This window comes from Patella vulgata, chromosome 2 (assembly GCF_932274485.2).
Source record: "Patella vulgata chromosome 2, xgPatVulg1.2, whole genome shotgun sequence".
NCBI classification, from domain to species: domain Eukaryota; kingdom Metazoa; phylum Mollusca; class Gastropoda; family Patellidae; genus Patella; species Patella vulgata.
In genome coordinates this window covers 21,074,834-21,092,750 of record NC_065880.2, presented here as the reverse complement: position 1 = coordinate 21,092,750, position 17,917 = coordinate 21,074,834, and the positions used below count along the sequence as shown (strand labels likewise).

The 17,917-nt window shown below is 30.1% G+C and overlaps 1 protein-coding gene across 1 annotated transcript in view; it reads right to left on the bottom strand.

The window, feature by feature from the left end:
- Positions 1–17,917, bottom strand: part of LOC126811885 (uncharacterized) — a 78,757-nt gene that overhangs the window by 22,520 nt on the left and 38,320 nt on the right. Inside the window, exons 21-26 of the mRNA XM_050537913.1 lie at positions 17,557–17,595; positions 16,436–16,483; positions 15,975–16,065; positions 13,352–13,469; positions 10,402–10,461; positions 6,450–6,493 (exon numbers count right to left, since the gene is read on the bottom strand). Of these exons, the coding sequence (XP_050393870.1) occupies positions 6,450–6,493; positions 10,402–10,461; positions 13,352–13,469; positions 15,975–16,065; positions 16,436–16,483; positions 17,557–17,595 (400 nt within the window). The remainder of the gene's footprint in view (positions 1–6,449; positions 6,494–10,401; positions 10,462–13,351; positions 13,470–15,974; positions 16,066–16,435; positions 16,484–17,556; positions 17,596–17,917) is intronic.

The following is a 17,917-nucleotide window of genomic DNA, read 5'->3' as shown; positions in this document are numbered from 1 at the left end:
GTCAAACTATATAAGAAAATATTGTAATCTAGGCAGTGTTAATTAGGTATGACTAGGGCAGTATTAGTTGTAGGTTTATCAGGATGAATAAACACAATCTGTCATGACATTATAACACCTTATTATCAGCTTTTCTACATAAATCTACATTGATAATATGAAGGTTATGTTTGGGAATTAGCACAAATGATTAAATCTCTATAAACTTGTAGAAGATTTGGCAGGTACCAGTAATAAAAATTTGTGCACTCAAGCTTTCTGTGTAATATTCACCCATGAAATATCCAGTCAATACTTATTTTTCGCTGAAGGACATGACTATAAGTTATATGATTGTATTTTTAAAGACAACCTGGAATAAATCCAAGCCTCCTAAATAGTCAGAGGTTAAAAAGGTTAATTGAGAGTTGAGACAGATGGACTTTAATTGTTCTTCACCTCAGTACTAGTTAATTAAAAGCACTGATAATCACGGTTATTTGATCCAGAAAGAATTGGTGAAATTGTCCAGCACATGTTCATCAAACAGACTGGAATCAGTTGCTAGGGTGGGGAGTTACCCTTCTTAATCACAAAATGAAAACCGGATTGGCCGTACTTTATGAGAAGTTTGACTATAGAACCTTAGCTGGCAGTAATGGTTGGGGATATTGATTGGTTAGTTTAGAAATGATTAGACGCTTTTATTTCTCATTAACTACAGACGGTCAATTTCACACCGTATAAGATAATCACTGAAGCTATAAATATGTTATTAATGTTGCAAGTAAAAAATTTTTCAGGATATTTTCCTACATTAGTGTAAATCTGAAGAACCTTATAGTTTGCTTTAGTACAGGTTATCCAATATTATAACAAGTGTAACAATAATAGAAGCACAAATCTTTTGCAGATTATTCATGTATGATCATGGGTCAACAAACGAAAATAACCAAGGCTACTGATTTAGTATTTAATAAATAAGTCTATGTTAAACATGCATTATGCAAGAGCTAAATCTGCCTATTGCAGGTCTTTCTTTAGACCTGAAATGTTTTCTAAAGTATTAATTGGACATTAATTAACTGATCCAGGCCTTAAACAACTCCGATGGCATCAGATTTCTCCGATATTAAATAGATTAGAATGGTTCAGCGATACTTTGATTTAATCAAATATGGAGGACTGAGACTTAGCTTCGATCAAACAGTACGGTGGTTGAAATTATTGCACATGTCTGTCAAACCTTCAAAGGCTAATCTCTTCGCTTGAAATAGAGTAATTTGAATGAAATTTTCAAATTATTCATTTTACATCATCTACTTTCGAACTATTATAGCAAGAATGGCTAGTTCTTTATCTAAATCTTACATAATGTATCTTTAATAGATAAACTACTTTATTTTATTTCTGTCTGTATTAGATACTTCAAGTAATACCCAAGAGAACTTGTCAAATTTGCCTTTATTATAGAATTATAGTTTGATTTATTAAATCTTTATTTTCTTGGAACTTCTCTGACAAAATCAGCTAAATATCTGCAAAAAGTCAATGGCACTGAATCGATGCCGTTATTAATTCAGACTAGCATAAGAGTTACTGTATGTAACCTTTATTGACTTACAAACTTCTTATTGCCAATGTGAATTGCAATCACGTGACGCATTTATAAAAAAATACTTTTTATAAATATCATGCAAATTTAATGTAATCAAATAAATCATATTTTCATTGAAGTTAGATATATATTTTTGAATTTAATGTATGTATTTCCAAGAATAACAGAATTTTATAGTCAACTTCTGTCAAGCACATGTTTGCCACAAAATCGTGATAAGTTTGTAATGCACCACCCTAGCCAACCAGTTCTAAAGGCTGTTAAAATGCTCAAATTTACATGGTTCAAGTTATAAATACATCCACTGTATGTATCCACAGTTTTTTGTTTTGTTGTAAATGTCTGAATCATACAGAACAATAAATACTTGTTACTTGACAAATGATATCAGTGACATGTTATATGGCTATAATATATGTTATAAAACATCAAAATAGAGTAAGGTTCTACCCAGAAGCCAGTAAATATAATAATTGCTTTGGTTGGAGAACTTTCTGTAAGATAAGTTTTTGAGTTAAATTACATTTTTCCATTTCTCTTACTCTTACCATGTGTGTCACTAACCTTATGTATTTCTAAATAACAAGTTTTATAAAAAAAGAAAATAGTGTTTTTTCCCTCAACAAATTAAAGAGTGTAGTGCATATACTGATAAATGCAGCCATTCATCGCATTTATACACACAGCTACGTTTATAGTGTGGAGACACAAGTAACACTTTAATCAAAATAACTACATGTATGTCAACAGATTAAACTATAATTCTATTTAACTAAGGTTTGAAATACACCAAGGGAAGACACAATAGCACTCTACATACGTGTACATATGACATCCTAAAAAATAACTGAAACCATTACAGCATTACTACCTTTGTAAACTCTGGTCAGACTTGCTCATAGCTATAGCTATGAGTCTTGATGAGTGTCATATACAGGGCAGGGTATGATACTACATTCTGAAATACCTGATACCACTTGGCTCAACCAAGGTGTCAGTCTTGTAATGGTTTGATCTAACAGCTACATGTATATTCACTACAACAAACTCAAAATGAACTAAGATGTGAAAATGTCAAACAAACCTAGCAGCTTATGGAATCCTATATAAAGTAAGCTTACATGTAACTTTATGGTAATAAGGAAGTATAACGTAAGCTATATAAAGTATGTACTTCAGAACCAGCGGTATTGGAAATGGAAATTTGCTGCCTTCATAACACAAAAGCAGTCAATCAATAAGAAAGAATTTACAAGTTGATCAGTAGCAAGCAGACGACATTTAAAGGGTAATGAAACAAGTGGTTCAATCAGTCAACAATTAAACCACAGTAGAAATATTCTGTACAGTTGTCACTTTAATGGAGCTAATAAAGTAAGTCTTGATCAGGACTCACTGGTAATCAGATAATAACATGAAACCTATTTCTCCAGACTCGCTCTTTATATAGGAGAAAGTCTGATGTTATGCTGGGAATAGAAGAACTGCTAGGTAGAAACATGAGACAAAGAATCAACAAGTCCATCATGTCAAGGGTTTTCTTCCTGCATGGACTTCTTTACTGTCTTTTTCTTACCCAAGATTTTCAAAGGCTTTCTCAAACATATATGCCTTTAGTTAAAATGCATTATAAAGCTTAGAATTAAATACCCTTAAGCCAACCATGCATTATAAAGTTTAGAATATCCTTTTAACCGTACAATATAATGAACTGAAATAGGGTTTAACATCCTACTTTTCTGCACTGACTTGCATTATGTGTAGTATAACCTGCAATGTGGGGGAAATACAACTGAATCCCAAGATTACTTAGTGTCTCTCGACCATTAAACCACACATATGCATTAACAAGTACTGACACAGAGAAAACGGGGCATAAATTAATGAATTTTAAACTGAATGTAAGATACCAAAATCATTTTATAGTTTCCTGTACTTTTGCTCATAACTCTGAAAACAGAAAAAGCAACCAGGTATTGTAATTAAAAATTTAATAGCAAATACACTCTTCCTGAATTATAAAACACATTTAACCTTAAGCTAACATAAAAAATATGACAAAAAAATAAATGCCAGCTGCTGCAAAAGGAGAATGTCCCAGGGCCATGCTAATACTGTTCTTAGTAACCTTGTTCATATTGTTCAATGGATAACACATGGATAAGCTAACTCGTTTGTACTTTTTAAAGACTTTGCTTGAATGAAGTAGTGGAAATAAACATTATTCAGATATATTTGAATCTTATGGTTCATTTCTTTATTGGTATTTCTGTTTGAATTAAAAGTGTTTATTACTTTTTAAGAACTCCTTTTTCAATAACATTCTATAAATAATCAAAGTTTTAATAACTATGCACTAAGATAGGTGACTCAAATGGAACAATATGAGCCTTGAGCCAAAGGTAACTCATGATCAAGTGGTTGCATAAATAGACTGGTACATATTTAACACTAAAGATAAATATATATTTACATTTAAAAAAGAAGTCTAATACACGATGTATGTATGTAGGTAGGTATATGACATACTTCATTTTATAGGCATTTACTGGTAATATTTGGTAATAGTTCAGATACACGAAGCTTATAAAATACTCTAATATAAAGGTGAGTTAATTGGTAATTTAGTCAAGACAGGTTTAACCTTAGGTAAACAACAGATACTTAATCAAAGGCTAAAGTATCATTTATGGCCATAAGATCAGATCTAGGTATTACAAACCTCAAATCCCTAGATATCTTTTAAAATGTTCCAAAAAATCCCCCAAAAATTTTAAAATGTTCCAAAAAATCCCCCAAAAATTTTAAAAAAGGAAAAACATCCACAAAATAAAAGTTGGATAACTAGCGTACCTATGTTGTAAATGAATTGAATTTAATATAACGTATTTCAAAATATTTGACTAAATATACTACAATAATACATCCTTACAGAATGATATAAACAAACTAACAAAGAAATGGTCAGTTGTCAGGATATAACTTCAAACTGGACAACTGACCATGTGTCGATTCAGTCTTATTGAAATGTATTGTACCCACCTCTTTGTACTATACAGTGACTCTACAAGTTGTAACATTTTATTACACTTAATAACACATCACTATTTACTATAGGCCTCTATGTCATGACACATAATTCCTAATAACACTATTATAATCCACTGTCATCATAATCCAGAGTGATATATTAATCATTTAATCCTTAATATGCCCATAAGCAAAGAGCAAAACACTGTGTGCTGTTGGTGGTTGGAACTGGGTCACACACACTGGTCCTTACATTCACTATAAAGCTGACAGTTGAAAGTTGCATTATTCAGTCAAGGGCACATAACTCTGCTGGACATAAAATCAGAATCTAGCAGACATCATTTGCATGAAAAAGGACCTCACAAAAGGTTAGTTTACAAGTTAAGCTTGGTTAAGTCTGACATGGAGGATTAAGATGTTTACTAAAGGGAGAGGAACAACTTGAAGCAAAGCATCTGTGTGCTAAGAGGATTACATTGACAAAAGATGTGTTCTAGGGTAATGTAACAAGTCACCAGTGTCTAAAAATTAACTATATCCATGTTAAAAATTCCTCATACAAGCTTCAGTAACAACTGTATCCTATTGACAACAGTCACTTAGGATTAAAAACTTTAACCTTTGCATTGCAAAGTCACAAAAATGTCCTATTCTGCAGATGAGTCAACTAAGAATAATCTGGGTTTCCAAATTTAACCAACCTAACATTCTCTGAAACAGCTGTTTTACATTTGGTTTGAAAACAATATAACTTCAATTGAATCCATATGTAAAACTCTAGAACTCGTAAATGTTTCGACTGTCCATATTGCACATTAGTTTTTCTGATCACTGCTGACTTAACCATTTGAACCCAGGGCTCCTGAGCAGCAAATGTTCTTAATACTTAATCAACAATGCCTCAGACAAATACATGTAGGCTACACATGGGCATAAGGAATAGGAAATCACTTCATACTACAATCATACCGTAATTAAATATTCAGTTCAAATTTTGAGTGTGTCTCCAATAAATTGACTTGGACCACTAAAATCTAATATTTGAAATCCCAACTGTGTTATTGTACATGATTGGGTTTCAAATTTGGAATTTACTGGCATGTCAAATAGATGTCCTGAATTTAAGTAATTTGAAACTTTAGACAAACAATTTATTTTGTAAACATCTACATCCTCAAATGTTTTTTCATTTTTTTTATTCAAATTAAGAATTATTTCAATTTGATATGTCTAAAATTCAATACAAGCAGCTCCAACATATTTTATGGACTTAGTTGATGTAATGTGTGAAAACAAATATGGATAGCCTACTATTTTTAATTGCATATTTGAAATGAACCTAGCTAGAGGACTATTAACAAATGATCGAAATCTGAGTACAACTTAGGTGAGCAGCAAAGGGTTTAAGGCCCTGCAGCAAGTACCAGTAGTTGTATGACATTTCAATCATATTTTCAGTTTTGCATGGTTTCTTCATATAATAAGAAAAAAGAAAGAAAAATTGAAGTTGTTTAGGTAGGTCAAACATTTTTAATAGTGGTGTGAATAGATTTAATTTTTTGTTTACATAGTGTGAATCTGGTGATTGGAAAAATACATGTGGCACAACTGTACTAAAGGATTTCATAGTCCAATATATAGTTTTTTGTGTACACCATTCTGACAAAGTGGTATAGACACGAGAATTCACGACAATCTACAATAAAAACCCCCATTAAATATGAACTCTTTCTAGAACACCTGATACAACTTCTAATTACTTGGTAATTTTGCAGAGTAATTCTGTTGTATTTAAGAATAGGTATGTAAATATACTTACTAGTTACTGAACTGTCCAGGTTTATCTATAGGTGGATTATGTACCTGGAGAAAACAGACAGATATTATTATAACATCTATTAATAATAAACTGTTAAAATGCAATTATCATTTTTGTAACTCAGAATAGATTAATATAAAAACAAACAGAATTTACATAATTATATGAATGACATACAAATTACTAATTTCATTCTATTATTACATTAACAAAATAAATTGAAATATTAAAACATGCAAAGTATATGTTATAATAAATCTATGAACAAAATTTAATAGCACAAATTTGATGATTGCTGCAAAGAGACTGAAAAAAAACCGCAACCCAAACAATTTACAAACTCAACCTCCCTTGGATATAAAGGATGGAATAGAGAAACCTAGGTAAAACTGAATGCTTTGGATCAATAACCATTGTAGAATGGGCTTGATCTGATGCATAATTTGAACAATTGCATTTATATTCAAGCAGGCCAAACGAAAGCTGTGGTTACTAATTTTAATATATTGAAAGCAAAATCTGTTATGTATCAACATTTTAATAATTTACTAGCAAGCATAAGGCAGCAGTTGTCTGAAAACTGAAATAAAGTAGTGCTTTAAAACTACAAAGTATTAGATAATACTTGTATTAAAGTGTGAAAACAAAGGAGAAGAAAGTAAACAATAAAGAATATTCCGAAACCTACCAGAAAATTTTGTCTTGGAAATTCATTTCCCACTGAATTATATTTATAAATGAATATATATTACTTCCATAAATGCATACACAACAACCAATGTTGTCCAATGCAAATCTATCAAGTTTGGTAAAAAAGGAAGAGTTGTAATATTCAAGTAAACCTTAGTCACTTTCTACACTATGACCATAAAATGCGTTACACACACCACACCCCGGCTTGTTTTAAAGCACAACACGCTAACCTACAATCAAATTATCAATCTTTCTTTGTTTGATCAGTTCAGACTATAAATTATTTATACTATCAAATTAGAACATTGTCAATATGGGTTAAAATAATCTTATCTGACAGACGCAGTATATAAACATGACTGTTACATTTAGCAACAACAAACCCTGTTTTCACAAATCGAAATTATATCAATACAGTCTGAACTGCATCATGTGCTAACTAACAACTTTCTAACACAAACAAATTGCCGAAAAACTTAAGCTACTGCCACAAAAATTGTCAAGAAGACTGCCAATATAATACTGTACAAACACTACCTTGACTTGACATTGCAAGGTGTGTGTGCAACAGTTACATAAAACATAAAGTCCATTAAGTTATTAATTTATTATAATCTATTTAGTATTAAATCTACCATATTATTTTTTAAAGAATACAACTAAAATTGCTTACTTTATAACCAAAGACCTTATCCTATATTGCTAACTTCACTATTAAACTTTATACGGATCCAAAATTGCTAATATACTATTAAACTTTATAACCAAAATTACTAACTTTACTTTACTATATAACCAAACCTGCTAACTTTACGTTTGCTACATCTAGGGAGCATAAATAAATCATTTTCCCTCAAATGTTCAATTACCTGAAACTGTATTCAGACTTTATAACCAAAATTACAAACTTTACTTTACTATATAACCAAACCTGCTAACTTTACGTTTGCTACATCTAGGGAGCATAAATAAATCATTTTCCCTCAAATGTTCAATTACCTGAAACTGTATTCAGACTGACAACATCTATACTGTACACATGAATGTGCACAATTTACATATTTACCTCAAAGAAAAGGTGTACAACTTCGTTACCCTCTCTGCCATAGAGCAGAGCATTCTATATTTCCATCGTTCAATGGTAGAATTTAAGCAAACAAAAACATATTTGCAGAAGTCAAGAGAGAGAACGTACAAAGTCTAGGTTTTCATTCTTAACCATATTTGGTTGCTCTTTGCAACTTTCAGTTGGATGTCATATTTATTTTCAAATCCTCTTTCAGCATTCTTAAACCTTTCAGTAAAATATTACATAGATGTTTGAAAGAATTCAGTCTATATCAAGACACTGGGAAAATATCGCAAAATATGTATATGCAGACTCATATGCTTCACAATTACATCACATTCATTTTAAATTCAGCAAGGTAAAATGCAATACAATAACACAATACAGTAAATAAGAAAACAAACTAAAAAAACTTGACTCATATGCTTCACAATTACATCACATTCATTTTAAATTCAGCAAGGTAAAATACAAAACAATAACACAATACAGTAAATAAGAAAACAAACTAAAAAAACTTTTCGATTTCTCAGTAGAATTGCTCATTAATCCTAAATCAAGTCCATAAAACATTTTATCTTACTTTACTATTTATTTCATGTTATTTAATCAATAATACCAAACAATCAAGGTGCAAACGATACAATTTGGCTGACAGTATGATATGAGTTGAATATATTATGGATTTTCCCCCATATTTTCCTATTTAAATATTTTACATATAAAGACAACATATGGTGACCTAGCTTAGCAGTAAATCAACTGTTAGTGGCAGACAAAAATTACTAGACCTCTTTGATTTGGGTCAAAAAGAAAATTGTTGATTTTATTGGTTTTAATGGGTTGATTTATATTTTGTGATTGCAATTTGTCTCCTTTGAAAAATTTACGTTTATAGACAAAGTAAATGTTGCGATATAACCAATTTTGCGTTCCATTGTTGTCAAAATTAGCCAAAACGAAACTAAAATCAGTCAAAAACGGACTTAAACTTCATCTTTTGAAAAATCTGATCAATCAATTCAATAATTCATTTTGACTTAATTCCATGAAGTTTAATTCCTTTAATTGTGATTAATAAAAGTAATTAAACAAATTCCAAGATTAGAATCACAATGTGGTCCAAGAAGATTACTTATGATTTTCAAAGCCGGTTTTACACTTTACGAGGAGCAACTGTTGGACTGCAAAGAGTGATTAGTTATGATTATTTATCCTCTTATTCCTGTACATTATTGTTGAAAATTATAAATAAAATAGGTTTATCTATACTATCATGTGATTTAAAGTTATATACATTGACATAAAGACATTGTTAATTTCCGGATTATGGTCGCTCATAGCTTTTGATTTTTACAATATCTATATTCAAATTGTGATGTATTCCAGTTGTTTGAGTACTATAAGTAATTCAAATTTGTCAGCAGCACACAGAGTCACGTGTTAAGCTTTTGATATTTAATAAGCGTGTCCATCTGTTTACTTCCAAATCAAGAGACAACAACTTGTTCAACTCATATTGAGTTTCCATGTAAAATAATACAAAATACAGATGCATTACAATGAATGACGTCAAAGGTCATTATGATATATTTTCTGCCCACAAAGATCTATGTGAAAGAATATGAACTGGGTGGACATAATCAATATTGATGAAACGTGTAATAAAATATTATTTTAAGTGTGCAAGAGTAAAAAATTGATATTGAGATAAAAAAATAAAAAATACTAATGTGCATGCTTATAACAATAGGATTTGATTATTGATATTTATGAAAACATTTAGACTAATAGAATGAAAAAAATATTCTTTTATTTCGATCATTCTCGCATTAACTAGTTATAACTCTCTAGATACATGCAAACTGATCTATTCTTAAAATCTAATTCTAAGCAACAAGTGTGGGAAAGACAAGGTGTGTTGCTTAGAGTGCTTTGTTTTTAAAAATATACAACTATATCAGTATTTCTAAGCTGTTTCAAGCTACCAACACTTTTAAACACAATACTAAAAGGCAGTTTGTAAATCCATTGTGTGCACTGATGGTGAGATAAACACCATTTAGAAGAAAGCCCACTTATCTATAAAGTAAAGAATGATAAACAAAAGCTCTATAAAACTACTGAAAGAAAAGTAATTAAAATTAGCATTATAAAAGTTCACACCAGATTTCTGCAGCTGTCATTTACCTTATTCTGTTTTCTTGCAGTCGAATGAACAGAATGTGAACGTTGCCTTCTCTCTGAATTCTAAATAAACATAATAAAACAGGAATAATACAAAAAATACATTCCAACTACAGCAGGCACAGATATACAGGTATCTATCTACATGTAGCTCTAGTCATAATAAAGTAACAGACACTTTATACTAAAATAAAATCAATCAAAATGCACACAATGCCAGGTGAGTCACTTGCTTATTTCCAATAAAACCTGTACTATAGATATCAGATTCTGCCAAATTCACATTATTTCCATTAATATTTCTATTTAATATTGAATTATAAACATAAATATTCATTATCTTAATGTAGCTAGTCGGTGACCTATATTTGGGCTATAATAATATTAAACATTACACCTAGCACATAATCAATTAATGCTTATTTCAATTTAAATACTGTATTGTATACTTTCTACATTAGGGCTAGTATTAGTAGCTTGATTTAAAACCTACCATATTAACATATTGACAATTCCAAGTACATTTCTAAGATAAAATTACCTCAACTTACATTCACAACAGAATATGGCTAGACAATTCTGATATAAGATAAGAACAAAGAACCTACCCAGGTGTGGCAGTAGAAATGAATGGGTTGTAGTTTCCTACCCTATCTTAATCCAAGTCAACACAGAAATAAAGACATTAGTTTGGATGTATTTGAAGCCCAGTCACCCAAATAAAAGCTGTCACTGATTACAGGTATTTGTTCACGTGAAATAATGGCGAAAACTATGTGCAAAGAAGGCTGCCTGGATCAATATATTGTAATTATTGATTCACGCCTCTCGACAGTCATGTAGTAAACACAAAACTAAGTGGTATGTCTTTTCCTTTAATGTTTTAGACAACAATTTTTTCAACAAATAGCAGACATTGAAGACAAAGGCATGGTTTAATGGTTTGGAAACAGTTGACTAATTGTTGGGATATAATTCTTACAGCCTTAGAGTTCCATGTTGAAGAACTGTTGAGTTATTTACATAACCTCTTACAGCATTTGTTACACAACAAAGCTACTTCTCACAAACAGATATCGTTATTTACCTTTAAGTTATAGAGACATACTCAAATCTTATTGCCTATCAGAAATGACAGTTAAAAATTAGTCAGGGCTGAACTGAAGATGAGTATTCATGGACAGAACGACTGATTGAACAGTTTGTAAAGTGGAGAATTTTTTTACCTGGATGTATTTTTTTATTCATTTATGCATTTATCTACCATAAACAAAGATGTACTTTTAATTTATCTACTTTAATATACATATACTTTTAATATTATATACTGAGAGCAGCTTTATTTAGTTTTTATTTATATATATATACACACACATGTACACAGAGACAGCCCTTAATTACACTTAACTGCGAAAAAACATTCAAGCAAATGAAATAGCTCTCCCTTGCTGAGTTTCACATAAACCATGTGAGGTAAACAATTAGCTGTGTGGGGTGAACTGGTCCACAACATACTGTTCAGTAAGAGTGAATGTATGCACTGGATTTGTGTATTAAACGTTTTTAAAAAAATCATAATTCCATATTTATAATATCCAAATAAACAGTCTCTTTGGTCGGGTTCTCATCCAAAAGACGATGCAAGAACAAAATAAAGCTTTAAGCTTATGCCAAATCTGTATGCTTACTAAAGAGACCAGTGTGCAGGTTGGACCAACTAGTTCACTTTTGGTTTTAATAAAAATTAATTTCTCACTTACAAAAACTTTTTTGCTTGTGTTACAGAGGGGATCGTTTATCAATACATATTTAAGATTCATGGAAACCTTGAAGAAAATCGTTGATCTTCCCCTTTAAATGCTCATTTCCAAATATATGACTACTGGTATTAATATAATAATAAACTGGCCTATCAGGTGAAAAATAATGTACTATGTGATGCAAAATACCCAATTTCATACATTATATGGGGACTCAAGAGCTCAAGATTATGCAATTTTATTTTGCCTGGTTGAAATTACAATTAGGCAAAATCAATGAACCTTGAAGATGTGATTATACACTCACTAATCCTGGAAAGTAGGATAAAGTCCTTAACATCACTTAAATTTAATGTCATGAGCAAACCTCTGATGGGTCCTCATATGGACAACTGACTGTCAGCAGGCAGCTAGTTATACAGAATTCTGGCTGAAGTTTGCTTGTAATTTGAGCTCTTTTTTGGTAGTATTTATTTAAATGATGCAAAAAAATCACCACAGTGACCAAAATTATCAAACAAACTTAACTTTGGGAGTGGAAATCTATACAAATTTACAATTACAACAAACCTATTTTGTATAGATGCAAATGAATCAGAAGTTCTCAAATAATCTAACAACCAAGTGAATAGTATATCAGAGAAAATTGTGTCTAAAATAACTTTCAAGTGACTGGTCTATGAAATTGATCAGATGAATATTTGACATCACAATACCAGTCAAATAAGTTTTGGATAATTATAGATTCAAATTGTAACTTTAAACTTCCTCTTTTCAGTATTTTATACAAATTATAAATGGAAAATTGAACCCATTATTCTTAAAGATTACACCTAAATATCCATATTTAGAATTTGAATGGTAAAATTAATTCTAATTTTTTTTCTATTATTCAATAACTACATTGTTGGAATTTAGAAAGGTCATTAGACATACCGATTTTCATTGATACAGATATCTGTTATTTCAAATATTTGATGTAAAATGCTGTCTATTTTAAACAGAAAATTAAATAAATCTACATCATTAATTACATTCTTCATTTATTAGTTTCTAAAAATATGAGCAAAAAGACATCATGGAATGATAAGATATTCCCATAATTCATTTTGACTTTTACATGCATACAGACACACACATATTATGAATAACTAAATAATTCTATATGCAGATATATTCATAAGTTCACCTACCGTTTTGACTTCTTGGAAAGCCAATGATGAGAAACCAGGTTCATAATCCATGATACTTCTGGGTTGATTTCTGTACACTTCAATTTTAGATCGTACTTGTGGTGGTGGATAGTTATATCTACAAACAAACAAACAAACAAATAAATAAGAGTTTAATTTGCATTTTAGAGAAGTTCAGATATAATATTTGCTCAGGGCTTTTTGGGTATCTTATCACCCATTCAACATACCCATTGCCATGGTTAGCTATCAATTGCTTACTGTATGCTGTAGAAGTATTGTATGCTTACTGAATCAATTTTGAGAGCAATATTCTTATTTTTGTGTGGAGGTTCTTCTGCAGCTTACCATATTACATATTTTTAAAATGAATTTGATGATATATCTATAAATATGAATTAATTTAAGAACTTTTCTATAGTTACTTACATAGATTGTTGAAACGACGAGTTAAACATATTGTTGAAAAACACCTATGTCAATTTATATCAAATTAATTTAATAAAAAAAAGATATCTTCTGGATATTACTAAACTAGAATATTTCAATGTCTGCATTCAAACACGACATAAGTTTGTGAACAGCCTATAAACATTGCAGTATCATGCTAGAAAAAAAGTTTGACATTTGTTGTCATTGTCATAACTCAGTGAAATATTTAAAGCTTTTTTGGCTTTATGGTCGACAATGTTTCTATTCATTCAAGTGAATACAATTGAATTTTGTGCATATATTATGGTGATATCAGACTACCAATAGAAATGATTGTAACAAGATTAACAATCTTCAAGAGGAAAAGAAAAGGAGGTTCTATATAGGGACAAATGGAAAAAGAATGCCAAGATGCATATATTATTATGAATTACTGGTAAACCTAGTTTCAAATGAACAATAACATGCAATTTTCATCAAGCATTCAAATGGATCATGTATATATATTTATGAACATACAATATAATTCTTCCATGCACATTAAGAGAAATACTAATATATGTGTATATATGAAGACTGATGAAGAGCATTACAGTTAATTAAATAATACCTGTATAAAGATGGTAATGACCTTATGCAATAATAATGAAAAGGATAAAAATAATTAACTACGGAAGTTAATTAGGTCTTCTGCTCTGCCACTGGAGAAATCTTAATAAAATCTTGATTGAAATGACTAATGTCACGAAATTATATAGATTTAGAAACACAGTTATAAGTACTTGTTGGTTAATGCAACATATGCTCACCATAAAATATACATGTTAAAATGTATCAAATAACATCAGTATATTAGATAGTCCTGTATCCCATAACACTTGACTAAATTTATATCAGTTTAATTCATTATGCATGAAATTAGTAAAAAGAATAAGCTCTCATTATCAACCAAATGATTCTAAGGTGTCTCCTATCCCTTCTCTTAGAATAGATATTCCATATTCAAGTGTATATCATTCATTTTTATAACTGTAATGATTCATTTTCTTAATTGTCCCCCGCCTTTCGAAGAAAGCAGGGGACTATTAAAATGGGTTCGTCCGTCGTCTGTTTGTCTGTCTGTCCGTCACACTCCTTCGAATTGAGTTAAAATGTTCAAAATTATTATAACCAGGTATTGATAAAAGCATCAATTGAGCAATTCCAATACAATCCAATACAATGAATATAGGCAAGGTAAATAAACAAATAAATGGAAAAAACAAATTGAAAAAGAAACTATTATAAATTAATTAAATATGTAGTATGCAATAATGAATTGACATTTAATGACAGAAAGAAAACAGTGAACTTTGCACAACTTGCAGCAAGATGGAAAATAGACCCGTTGATACAACCAAACTCTAGATCTGTAGGCATAGAGCATGTTTTCCCCTTAATATGCTATAATAATTCCATCAAAAACATTGTATGCTTAGACTATAAGTAAAGATATACTGTTTGATTGTTCAATACTTTGTAAAAGATAATTTGTGATAAATTTATATGTGTCCTCTAATTATTTTCCTATTTCGGCGGGGGACATCAGCCTCACTGTTGGCTTGTTTTATATAGTGTAGATTGGAAGGCATCAGAAGTCAATATTCTGATCAATATTAGAATGATCTAAATTTACATCCATACCATGTTTATCACTTAATATGGATGGATCACTATGGGGGATAACTATCCCATATTGGGTGCTAGTCTAGTTCTATGATCAATCAATAGTGGATGTTGTTTGATATAGGATATACAGAAATGACACAGCTAGGAAATTTCCATCACATATATATTACTTCAGGTCTCAGAGATTATTTATAATATTCATGCTTGACTTGATAAATGACAGAATAATCTAAATGATAAATCTGTACATTCTAATAATATCTCTAATGCACTCCACAAACTTATAATTAGTAAACACATAAATATATATATCAATTTCAAATTCATTTCTGGTTCTCGCAAAAGTCAAATAAATTATTAATATCAAAGTCTTGTCACACCAGTTAAGTGTTAAATTCATACTCTTTGGAGCAAACAATACTTTTTGTTTCCAATATATTTCGCATTAACATAACAGAATAATCGGTGGGTTAGTTAACAAAATATTCATTCCAAACATCAAACTAATTGAATTATAACTTACAATCGTCGACTCTCGTCTGATATACTTTTACTTCGGTTCTTGGGTTTACCATAGGATCTTCCTTCTGGTTCCGATCTGTAGCCAGATTCATCTAGATGGTAACATAAAAACACATTATATTGATTTCTTTCCTCCCAATAACCTCATCCATACCTCAAGATTTAAAAAATGTATTACACTCAATTGCTTTACATAATTTCTGTCTGCTGTTAGACTGACATAACATGGTTGCTATAATAATATCATTGACACTTTATTTATTTCCCATGATTTATATTTGTTATTATCTCTACTACAACCATCTGTTCACCCATTGATTCAATTAATATGTTCCCTTTTAATTTCTATCCAAATGTTGCTGTAACAATGTATAGTGTCTGTTGTTTTCTGTATTGAATAACAAATTTGTATTTTCATAATAATATGATTAAATGTAGCCATTAATTTAGTTTTCCACTTACCTGCGAATCTTGATGGTAACTCATAACTTGGTCTGTATGGATTGACTTCTGAAATATGATATAATTACAGTATTAATTAAAAATAATAAATATAGGCAAACATTGTCTAAATCATAAGTATTATATTTATGTAAAAGACTGTTAGTAAAAACCAAAAAAAAGTAAACTTCCAGTGAAAAAAAGTAAACTTGAATTGCAACTACATTTTACTTATTGTTAAAATATTCTAAGAAAATAATGTATTATAACTGGTTAATCAAAATTAAAAACTTCAATTTGAATTAAAGTTTGATTCTTGGTTATCAAGTATTGTTAACAAACTGTTCATCATGTTAGTCTAAATTATTGATGTCTTTGAGACCTTATTCAGTTTGAAGTTTTGTTTCCATTCATGTCTAGATTTTAGTTGGATGTCTTAAAGAATTGATCTCATATACCACTACATGACTTAATATAACTTAATACATGACATTATTTCTGTTAACTTTTTCTCAAGTTTCTAAAAAGTTTGTTGGTATCACTGAGAAAGTAGCTATGTACAGAAATATTTGTTAATTGTTTGCATTCTTGTGCAGATTTGGAATTCAGTGCAAGGTCAGCAATCTTTATCCCTAGAATTACTGATACTACCAAAGATATAAATAGCTAATTGGTAATAATAACAATGATACAAATATATAATTCTAACTGATTGAAAATTATTATGGAATTAGTATAGCATGACTACCGTAATCTATTAATTTAATCTGTATCCCAGATAGTATAGGCTAACTAAGGCACTAGAAAGAGTTACTCCCCTTTAAATATGAAATATATAAACCATAGATTATAAAGCTTTCCAACTACCATAGATTCTTTAGTATGAATATTCTTCACTTATATTTAATTAAATGATCTGAGCCTCATAAATACAAAGTATTAGAAGAAATGGTTAGATGTGAATTATTCAAAATTTGTGTAAAAAATGTACTATTTGATGAAATGAAATGAATATACCAGTAGCCAAGGAAGTTGTGCATGACAGTATGAACAAGTTTAATTATGTGGCAAAAGCGTTTTTTGTTTTTTTAATTATAAAAAAAAGAATGAAGCATTATTTTAATGCGAGGATACAAACTTACTACCATTAACTTCAGTGTCTGATTTCTCCTTTGTTTTAGCTAATGAAATGAAATTGTATATTTTAACATGAGGGTGTAAAACAACACAACAAAAACACACCTTTATTTCCACACACGAAATATAATTCAAAGCTACTGAATACAACCAAACAGTTACATGATCTTTTAATAAAAGACAAATGTTAAATACTTTGAAACATTTTTGTTTTTCTACTAGTAAGTGCTGGAAAACTGCACAGCACATAAAACAAAAACCTTATCTCTGCCATATAGATCATACACAGTGATGGTGTATCATATTAACTTGGAAGTTTTGAGTTGCCCTCTTCGGCAATACCATATACTTGAAAACACCATTTTA